The 11,388-nt window shown below is 46.4% G+C and overlaps 1 protein-coding gene across 1 annotated transcript; it reads right to left on the reverse strand.

Moving 5' to 3' along the window:
* Positions 1-9,420: 9,420 nt before the first annotated feature.
* Positions 9,421-10,380, reverse strand: LOC101545541 (olfactory receptor 1052-like). Its single transcript, XM_004620453.2, has one exon. The coding sequence runs from the start codon at positions 10,378-10,380 to the stop codon at positions 9,421-9,423; it is 960 nt and encodes a 319-aa protein (XP_004620510.2).
* Positions 10,381-11,388: the final 1,008 nt, after the last annotated feature.

Genomic DNA, 11,388 nt, shown 5'->3' on the forward strand with positions numbered 1-11,388 from the left:
GGGTTTGAGGGTGTGTACCTCTCCCACGTGAAACACACTCAAAAGTATATAAAGCTATACTGTTTAAAGAACATTTTCAAGGGAAATACCCATGTATGTGTCATCTATCTTAGGGGTAGAACTTTTTACAAGTTATCTTTAAAGTGCTAATGAATTCTGGATAGATAGTGTAGTGGGTAGGGCGCCTGCTTTGCACGTGACTGACCTGGGTTCAACCCTGGCATCCCATATGATCCCGGAGCCAGGAGTAATTCCTGAGTGCAGAGCTAGGAGTAACCCCTGGGCATCGCTGGGTGTGGCCCCAAACAAACAAAATGATGTGCTGACCTGGGGATTGTCCTAAAATGCAGATTCTGATTCAGTAGGTTTGGGGAAGAGCCTGAGATTCTGCATTTCTTACTGTCTCCTCCGTGATGGAGATGTTGGTGGACCATCCAGCTAGCAAAAATTGTGCCCCTCCTTAAGCTCACCTCCTTCCCTCCCCACAAGACAGAAACACTAGCCGTCACTCTGCTTTATTTTAAGTAATTTGACCATTTGTGATTGTGAACATTCTAATTGTTGTGTTTTGCCTTCAGAATGATAAAAGTTGGGCAAGAGAGACAGTTCAATGGACAGTGCTCATGCATTGCTCTTAGGATTGGGTTCAACCCCTGACATGACAAATCCAAGCAATCCCCGGAGGACAGGAGTAGCCCCAGAACACTACTGGATGGTTTCCAAAACAAACTGTAGAAACAGAATAATACTATGTGCAATCTTTTGTTCCTTGTTTGCCTCAGCCAGGAGTGAGCCCCAGGTACCACTGGGGTGGTACCAAATGCCACCCTCTCCAAGATGTCTTCCACAAATCTCTAAAACTTAGTCAAGGTAAGTGCAGAAATAAAAGAGACAATAAAAACAGTAATATTAGTTTTATTGTTCAAACAAAGATTTTTTTAAAAAGCCCAAAATGTTTCACTTTGTATATAAATACGATCCAGTTCTGTAAATTATTCTTCTTATTCTTATTCTAATTCTTTTTTTTTTTTTTTTTTGGTTTTTGGGTCACACCCGGCAATGCACAGGGGTTACTCCTAGCTCTTCACTCAGGAATTACCCCTGGCGGTGCTCAGGGGACCATATGGGATGCTGGGATTAGAACCCGGGTCGGCCACGTGCAAGGCAAACGCCCTACCCGCTGTGCTATCGCTCCAGCCCCTTATTCTAATTCTTATTCTTATTTCTTTTTGGGTCACTCCTGGCGAAGCACAGGGGTTAATCCTGGCTTTGTATTCAGGAATTACTCCTGGCGGTGCTCAGAGGACCATATGGGATGCTGGGAATTGAACCTGGGTTGGCCGCGTGCAAGGCAAACGCCCTACCTGCTGTACCATCACTCCAGCCCCTATTATTATTATTTTTTGCTTTTGGGGTCACACTTGGCGATGTTCAGGGGTTCCTCCTGGCTCTACACTCAGGAATTACTCCTGGTGTTGCTTAGGGGACCATATGGGATGCAGAGGATCAAACCCGGTTCATGGTGTGCAAGGCAAACGCCCTTCCTGCTGTATTATCACTCTGACCTCTGCAAGTTGGTTTTGTATCCTAATGCTTTCCCAACTCTCCTTATCAACGCTAACAGATTTAGTTAGATATAACTTAGACTGTTACTGCTCTTGGGGCCTGGCCATTGGTGGGTGGATGCCTCTATACATGATAGGGCCAGTGTGGAGAAAATAGCACAGTGGGAGTCAGCCTGGGTGAAGGGAGGGGACTGCCTCAACTGGTTAAAAAGATACGAGGGGGGGCGGGGAGTGTGGGATAGGGCCATGGGTGGGGATGGAGTGATAGTACAGCGCATAAGGCAGTTGACCCATGTCTGATCCCTGACATCCCACATGGTCCCCCAGCACTGCCAGGAGTGATTCCTCAGTGCAAAGCCAGGAGTAACCCCTGAGCACTTCAGGGTGTGGCTCAAAAGACAACCCCCCCCCAGTTTCCCTCCCCCTTCAAATAGCACTCAGAGTACAGGGGTTAGGGCGCTCATCTTGCACCTGGCTCGTCTGGATTCCATCCCTGGTATCCCATATGTTCTCCTGAGCAGGGCCAGGAGTAATTTCTGAGCACAGAGCCAGGAGGAACCCCTAATCATTGCTTGCTGTGTCCCTCCCAGACCCCCCTCTCCCCCCCCCCGAAAAAACCCTTCCCCAAACAAAAATCTTCAAATTCGTTGTTCTAGCTATGGTAGCTCCAATCTCTTTTCTAAACTAACCCATTTCAGTGGTTTAATGGAAATGAGTTCCTGTTTCAGTCTCCTCTGGCAGCAGTGTGGTATTATACACATAGAGAGCTGTGGAAAGGAAAATAAACCAATGATAGATTAATAGCAACAACAAAAGACCCTTCCAGGGACTGGAGAGGTAGCAAAGGAGCTTGCTTTGCAGCCCACAGACCCTGGTTCAACCCCCCAGCATTAGTATGGACCTCTGTATGAGCACAGAGCCAGGAAGAGCCTCAGTGCGCAACTGGGTGGGGTTCAACCTTCCCCTCACCCCAGTAGTACAGGAGTTATAATAGTACTCCAATAAGTAGAACAAAACAAAATATTTTAATTTTTAATTTTAATTTTTTTTTTTTTTTTTTTTGCTTTTTGGGTCACACCTGGCGATGCACAAGGGTTACTCCTAGCTCTGCACTCAGGAGTTACTCCTGGCAGTGCTCAGGGGACCATATGGGATGCTGGGAATCGAACCCGGGTTGGCCGCATGCAACGCAAATGCCCTACCCACTGTGCTATCGCTCCGGCCCCTAAATAATTTTTAAATCCTTCAAAAATTTTCTCACCCTAAGAAATAATCCATCTTAATGATGGACTGTTTGAAGAACTATGAGGTGACCCCAGTTTATTTCTGGCCAGTGTTAGAGACAAAGCTACGTATTCGCTAAATCTCATCCAGTCTTCCTTTTTTTCTGAGTAGAAAAAAAGAATGTATTTCGTTTCCTTTTCTGTGGGGGTGGTGGTGAGGGGTGCGCCTGGGCCACACTTGGTGATGCTCAGGGATTATTCCTGGCTCTGCACTCAGGAGTCACTCCTGGCAGTGCTCAGGGTTCCATATGGGGTGCCAGGGATCGAACCTGAGTCTGCCGCATGCAAGGCAGGCACTTTACCTGCTGTACTATGGCTCTGGTCTTAATGTCTCTTTTTTCCTTTAATTTGTTTGCAGTCCTGGGATGAAGTCAGGGCCTCACCCATTTGAGACACATGCTTTGCCATGGTGCCACACCCCCAGCTCCGTGGCCCAGACTCCTTTAACAGCTATGTTAACCACAAGACTGGTTTTAGGTGAATGTTGTATGGGTTGAAGTGATGCCAGCCAACTTCAGGCTAGGTAATTAAAATCTCACTGTGTCATCTTCATGATCATCCAATACAATCTTGGAGGCTGCAAGCTGAAACGGTGGCAGTGTAAGAAGGGAGGGGCCCCAGTACTGATGAAGGAATAAACAGCCTTCTTGTTGTTAAATTCCTGACACTATGGGGTCCTATCATTACTGTGTAGCCTAAGTTATCGGATCAAAATGCACTCTATTCATCCAGATGGCATCTATTACTATATATTGCCTTGTAAATATTTCTCTGACTTAGTTTTTACCAAATCTCTTCACCATGATGTTGTAGTCTTCTTTTTTTTTTTCTTCTACCTTTCTTTTTGGGTCACACCTGGTGATGCACAGGGGTTACTTCTGGATTTTCACTCAGGAATCACTTCTAGCTCAGGGGACCATATAGGATGCAGGGAATCGAACCCAAGTCGGCCCCGTGCAAGGCAAATGCCCTACCCACTGTACTATTGCTCCGACCCTATGTTGAAGTCTTGACCTCAATTATAAGCATGAACGGAAAAACTATAAATTAACGAAATGTGGTACTTGGGAGGAACTTGGTAAATAGCTGCTTAATGAAAGAAGACAAAAGTGAGAGACTTTTACACTCAGCTTCCAGCTTTCTAGAAAGAATTAAGAAAATGTATTTGTTTTTGGATCAAAGTATCAATGCAAAACATGATTATTAAAAGTTTTGAGAAATTCTTGGAAAAAAATGTAGCAAACATTTAGTCCTGGTGGTGCCATTCTGAAGCAACGATTTTTTGGGTGGTATTTGGGCCACATCCAGCCTTGTTCAGGGTTTACTCTTGGCTCTGTGATCAGGGATCGTTCCTTGTGGTGCTGCGAAGACGATATGGGATGCTGGGAATCAAACCTAGGTTGGTCTCGTGCAGGCAAGAGGGCCCTATATTTACATTTAGTTGTTCTTCCCAGCATTTTTGTCACTCATTTTGTGATGCAGTAACTCTTTTTTTTTTTTTTTGGAATTACCCCTGGCGGTGCTCAGGGGACCATATGGGATGCTGGGAATTAAACTCGGTCGGCCGCATGCAAGGCAAATGCCCTACCCGATGTGTTATTGCTCCAGCCCCAATGCAGTAACTCTTGAGATGTTCTGGTCAGCTGTTTCCCATGTTACTAAGTAGTCTTCATAAGCACAAGTTTTAGTGGTTACATCATAATTCACCTAGTGGCGGAACCATTTAATCCTCTTTTTTGGCGGGAGAGCCATACCTGGCAATGATCAGGGGTTACTCCTGGCTCTGTGCTCAGGAACTACTCCTGGCTTGGGTGACCACATGAAATGCCAGGGATTGAACCCAGATCAGCTTTGTGCGAGGAAAAATGCCCTATTCACTGTACTATCTCTCTGGCCCCATAATCCTCTCCCTCTTTTGAACCTTATTTTTTCTAATTTTTTGTTTTCAAAAATGATTCTCTGAAGGCTTAAGGCACTTTCCTAGCACACAACCAACCCAGATTCTACCCCTGGCACCACTCATCATTCCCTGAGCCCTGCTAGGAGTTATTCCTGAGCACAGAGCTAGGAGTAAGCCCTGAGCACTACTGGCTGTGGGGAAGCGGCTGGAGACTACTGAACGTGGGCAGCGGGAGAGATAGAGTCCCACTGGGCCCCCTCTTCTCTTTTGTGTTTTTACACAGGTCCTGAGTTAAGATGCCAGAATCTGGAAACAATGTGAGTATTGAGAACAGATGGTTGGGCAAAGAAACGATGGGACATCTTCACAATGGAATGCTATGAAACCACCAGGAAAAATGAAGTCATGAATTTTGCTTATAAATGGATGGACATGGAGAGTTATCATGCTGAATGAAATGAGTCAAAAGGAGAGAGACAGACATAGGATGATTGCACTAATCTGTGGAATATAAAAAAGTGTAATAGGTGATAATAAAAAAATGTACCCCCTGACAGTAAAAACTAGGGACAGGAGGACTGGTCCACAGATGAAAGCTTGCCACAAGTGGAAGGGGATGGGGGCGCGGTTGGGGGAGAGGGTATTTGGGATAGAGAATAAGAATAATAGGGTAAGGCAATGATAGTTGGAAATGCTCACTCTGGACAAGAACTGAGTGCTGATAGTAGGTAAAGGGATATACATGATAACCTTTCAGTACCAAGGGAGGTAGTAGGTAGGGCATTAGGAGTGACAGTATAGTAGATACGGCATTAGGAGTGATAGCATAGTGACTTCCTGTGACTTCAGCTGAAATCGGTTTGGCTATAAGTTTCCAAAGAAAGGCGCAGGGGTGCGAAGGACTCGAGCATTTGGTGACCGAGAGCCACCTCTCTAGAACGGTCAACAGCGATGGATGGATGAATGAATGAAGTAGTTGGTTTATTTCTCTCTCTGCCCCAGCATAGTCTGTTCTCTCCCCTTACTGCACAATCATAGTCATAGTTTTGGTCGTAGTCCCAGTCATCATAGTTCCATCATCCTAGCCTCCTCGTAGACCTCAAAGTTTTCTCCTTTGTTATCGCCATCCTACTCTTGTCATATTCTCATAGTCCCTCCTTTCCCCTTACAGCATAGTTATATAGCAATCATGAAGATTGGGGGTACACATAGGTGGGGTCGAACATTGTCATAACAACAAATAGAGGTAACTGTCACTCCTTCAGGGGAAGTTCTAGGAGATAAACTCAAAGACAAAATCTCATCTAAGGGCTCAGCACTCTAGATTACTTGGAGACCCGATCAAGGGCAGAATTCCATCCAGGATGCATTGCTTTATCCTTTCCTCAGTTAGTAATTCATTCAAACAGTCACAGTGAATTTACTTCTTATAATATTTCTAGTCAGTTTTCCAGTAGCTTGGCAGCCACACCCACAAACTCCTTCCCCTATACCCCCTCCTCCTCAAGTGCCATGTAATCTGATAAATGGCCAAGATCCAGAGACTATAAAACAAAGCCCCTGCACCAGGCTGTCAGCACTGGGGCTCCCTTGGAGGGGGTGGGTTGAGTTTTCTTCCCCGCCCCGAGCAGAGCCTCAGCAGCCAAAAACCTCCAGAACCCAGCCACAGCCATGCTCAAGGCCACTCTTCACATGTTCGGATGAGCCTCACACATGAAGGAACCGACAGAGGAATCCAGGAATGCAGGACCGGGGTTGAGATCTCCAAGCCTGCTTGGATAGGGACTGTGCCTCCTCCATCCAGATCCCCAGTTTTCCAGTAGCTTGGCAGTCATACCCACAAACTCCCCCCACCCCATTGTAATCTCATCAACAGTCAAGATCCAGAGACTATAAAACAAAGCTCCCAGAAGAGAGTAACGCAATTTTTCCTGGAGCACGTGGCCGCATTTGGGGCCGCATAACCTCTTTATTTTAATTTTTTAAAAATTTAATTAATTATTTTTTTTCCTGCACGGCAGAGCCTGGCAAGCTACCTGTGACATATTTGATATTCCCAAAACAGTAACAACAACATGCTCTTCGTGTTCCTGGAGCGAGTAGATGCCACTGGGCTACACTAACACACGACAGGGACAAATGAATATGTTACTGGCACCCACTAGAGAAAATTGATGAACAACAGGATGACAGTGATACAGTGATACAGTGAATATTTCTAGTCATTTTGTATGAACACAGTAAGAGATATATTAAGCTTAAAGATTGGTTCTTCTTAGGGACATCTCACTAAATATTCCAGATCATAGTCCTCAGACCAGGTTAGTCTTTCCTAATTCCAGCAGGGTGTTTATTCAGTTACTTCTTTTTGGGTCATGATAAAGTTTGTTCCTTGACCATGCTCTTAACTTATTATACTTAACGGCACTTAGCTTGTCTCCTTTTGATGCCACATAGCTTACAACACTCCCTTCATTGGGCCCCTGCTTTTGGAGTTCTAGGAACTAAGGGCAACTGAGGCTTAAGTCAAGTAAATATGGATGCCCAGGAGTAAATATTATTTTGGAGTTGATTAACTCCCATGTTACAAAGCATAGCAAGAACTCTCTTCCTGTGTCTATACCAAAAGGGCATTGCTAAATAAACCATACAAATGACATAAGGGAAAGAGGAAAGCAATATAAGATTATTAGTGCCTGATGGAATTGGGTGTGTCTCAGGGGCACTGTTGTAGGAGTAACTCAATAAACCTAAGCTCCCTGAGGGAGGGGCAAGGACAACCCCTCTATTATCCAACAACATAGCTGATAGGCCATTAGGACATTTGTCTTGAATGTGGATGATCTGGGTTCAATCCCTGGCATCCCATATGGTCCCCCAAGTACCACTAGGAGTAACTGCTGAGTGAAGAGCCAGGAGTAACCCTTGGGCATAGCCATGTGTAACCCAGAAAGCCAAAAAAAGAGAGAGAGAGAGAAAGAAAAGAAAAGGAAAGAAAGACAGACAGACAGAAAGAGAGAGAAAGAAAGAAAGAAAGAAAGAAAGAAAGAAAGAAAGAAAGAAAGAAAGAAAGAAAGAAAAAGAGAAAGAAAGAAAGAAAGAGAGAGAGGGGCTGGAGAGATAGCACAGGGGGTAGGGCGTTTGCCTTGCACGCGGCCGACCCGGATTCAAATCCCAGCATCCCATATGGTCCCCTGAGCATGGCCATGGGTAATTCTTGAGTGCAGAGCCAGGAGTAACCCCTGTGCATAGCCAGGTGTGACCCAAAAAGCAAAAAAAAAAAAAGAAAGAAAAAGAAAAAAAAGAAAGAGAGAAAGAAAGAAGGAAAGAAAGAAAGGAAAGTGCTTGCCATAAAGGCAGACTGTGGAAGGGTGGGGGCAGGTGGGGAGGATGGTGAGAGGAAAATTGGGGACATTGATGGTGGGAAATTTACACTGGTAAAGAGATGGGTATTGGATCATTGTATGACTGAAACCCAATCATGAACAACTTTGAAACTGTATATCTCATGGTGATTCAATTAAAAAAATTTTATGTGGTCATAATAAAGAAAAGAAAGGAGGTCCCCCCACAGCCCTGCTAGGACTGACCCCTAAGCACAGAGATAGGAATAAGGCCTGAGCACTACTGGGAGTGGCCTCAAAGCAAAAAGGCTGGACATGTGCTTGGCATGCAGAGGGGCCTAGGTTCAAGCCCCAGCACTCCACAGCTTCCTGAGTTCCACTAGGGGTAGGCCTGGTGACCTCCAGCACCACTGGGAACAAAAAAGAAGTGTGTGTGTGGGGTCCCACCTGGAGTCCTGGGAGCAGACTGCACAATCATCGGTGTTCAAGACTTACTCCTGGACCTTTCATTTTCTTTTCCTTTCTTTTTTGAAGTAAAAGCAGACTGTATTTTCAAGTTTTGAGGAAGGGGAAAGAGAGAGAAAGAGAGAGAGAGAGAGAGAGAGAGAGAGAGAGAGAGAGAGAGAGAGAGAGAGTAACAAGTTCAAGAGAACACAGCTTCTCCAAAGGTAGAGAGAGCCCCAGTACACATCATTGAAGTATGAATTTGTATGAAGCATTGAAGTATGAGGGTAGGGGGCCGGAGTGATAGTACAGTGGGTAGGTCATTTGCCTTGCATGCGGCTGACCCGGGTTCAATCCCCAGCATCCCATATGGTCCCCCAAGCACCGCCAGAAATAATTCCTGAGAGCAGAGCCAGGAGTACCCCCTGTGCATCCCCTGTGCATTGCTGGGTGTGACCCAAAAAGCAATAAATAAAAAAAAAATAAATAAATAAATAAACAAATAAAGTATGAAGGTATGAAAGTCACATCTCAAAAGAGGAGATGTGGGGAACACATATGCTCAGGCACCACACACGCTTGGCCACAACACATGGACACAAGCAGCACATGGGGGCTCAGGCAGCTTGTGGGCCCGGAGCCTTCGTTTGTCAGATGTGATCGTCCTAACAGAGGTGGCCTCACCTGACTATGGGAGCAGATGTTTAACACACTCACACATAAGCAGAGGCTTCAAAACGGCAAAGCCCTGAATCAAGTGTGTTAGGTGCTGTGTCTTCCCTAGTCTCGCATCCCCTCGATAACCAAGGCTGCTTTCCCTCCGTTCACTGTGTGACTTGGAAGATGCTGCCCTTTTCTCAGTCCAGCACATCACCTCGCAGGACTCAGCAGGGGAAGAGTCTTCCCCGGAGCTTCCTCTGCAGAGCGTCCTTCACTTCTTTGTTGCGGAGGCTGTAGATGAAGGGGTTGAGCATGGGAATGATGATGGTGTAGAAGACAGACACCACTTGGCCATTGGTATCATTCGTGGACCCGTGCGGCTGTACGTAGGTGAAAACCACAGTGCCATAAAAAATAGCGATGGCCAGGAAGTGAGAGGCACAGGTGGACAGCGCTTTCTCGCGTCCAGCTGCTGAGCGCATCTTCCCAATGGCCACCAAGACGAAGCTGTAGGAGGTGATGATGATGACAGCCGGCAGAAGGGTGACCAGCGCTGAGAAGATGTAGAGGACCACTTCTGCCGTGGCTGTGTTGGCACAAGCCAAATGGAGGAGGGGTGGAATGTCACAGAAATAGTGTGTCACGCGGTTGGGCCCACAGAAAGGAAGGGCAAAGACGTTCCCCGTCTGGATAGCAGAGTTGACACCACCAACGGCATAAGAAGCAGCCACCAGCTGAAGGCAAGTCTCCTTGGTCATGACAGAACTGTAATGGAGGGGCCGGCAAATGGCAACAAAGCGGTCAAAGGCCATGGAGGCCAGCAGGAAGCTCTCTGCCGTCACGTGTACCACAAAGAAGATCAGCTGGACCACACAGCCCTCAAAAGAGATGGACTTGTCCAACGCCAGGAAGTTGACTAAGAGCTTGGGTGTGACCACCGAGGAGTAACAGATGTCAAGGAAAGAGAGGACGCTGAGGAAGAAGTACATGGGGCTGTGGAGACGGGCGTCTGTGAGGATGAGCCCCATCATCCCCAGGTTGCCCACCACTGTCATGGTGTAGATCAGCAGGAAGGTTCCAAAGAGCAGCTCCTGGAGGTCGGGATAGTTGGAGAACCCCAGCAAGATGAATTTCGTCACGTGGGTGTGGTTGCCACTGGCAAGGGCTAGTTCTCCAGGGCTCATCTGAAGAGGTGACACAATTGAAAATCACTCAGATCATAAGTGCTCCAAGACCATGCCCACTACAAGGCACTATGCAATTACGGTGAACATGAAGCCAGCATAAGGCCTTGTCTATAACAAGTTAATGGCCAGGGTCATGCCACCACGGAAAGGACTTGGGTGTGTGGAGTAGGCAGAACCCCAGCCTTCCCTCTGATATCCTTGGATACTCTATGAACATTTTTCTCATCTGAAAAAAAAAAGAAACAGTATTCCCACTTCCGGGGCCAAAGAGCTAGTACAGCAGGTAAGATGATGGATGGCCTTGCATGTGGCCAACCCAGGCCCAATCCCCAGCACTCCTGAGCCCCATCAGTAGTGAGTGACCTTTCAGTAGAGAGCCAGGATTAAGCCTTGTGCAGAGAGCTAAGAATGATCCCTGAACAGCGAGCCAGGAGTGATCCTTGAGCAGAGCCAGGAGTGATCCTTAAGTGGAGAGCCAAGAGTAAACCCTGAACACTTCTTCTTTTTTTTTTTTTTTTTTACTTTTTGGGTCACACCCAACAGTGCTCAGGGGTTACTCCTGACTCTGCACTCAGGAATTACTCCTGGTGGTGCTTGGGGACCTTATGGGATGCTGGGGATAGAACCCGGGTTGACTGTGTGCAAGGCAAACGCTCTACCTGCTGTACTATAGCTCCAACCTCACTGAATACTTCTTAATGTGGCCTGAAAACTCTCAAACACAAACAAATCCAAAAAAAAAGCACTCCCGGGGCCAGAGTGATAGCACAGCGGATAGGGCATTTGCCTTGCAAACGGCCGACCCGGGTTCAATCCCCGGCACCCCATATGGTCCCCCAAGCACCGCCAGGGGTAATTCCTGAGTGTAAAGCCAGGAGTAACCCCTGAGCATCGCTGGGTTGTGACCCAAAAAGCAAAAAAAAAAAAAAAAAAAAAAAAAGCACTCCCGCTTCTCAGGGTTGCTGTATAGTCTACCAAAATAAATAAATTTTAAAAAATAATATT

Source organism: Sorex araneus, chromosome 6 (assembly GCF_027595985.1).
Source record: "Sorex araneus isolate mSorAra2 chromosome 6, mSorAra2.pri, whole genome shotgun sequence".
NCBI classification, from domain to species: Eukaryota; Metazoa; Chordata; class Mammalia; order Eulipotyphla; family Soricidae; genus Sorex; species Sorex araneus.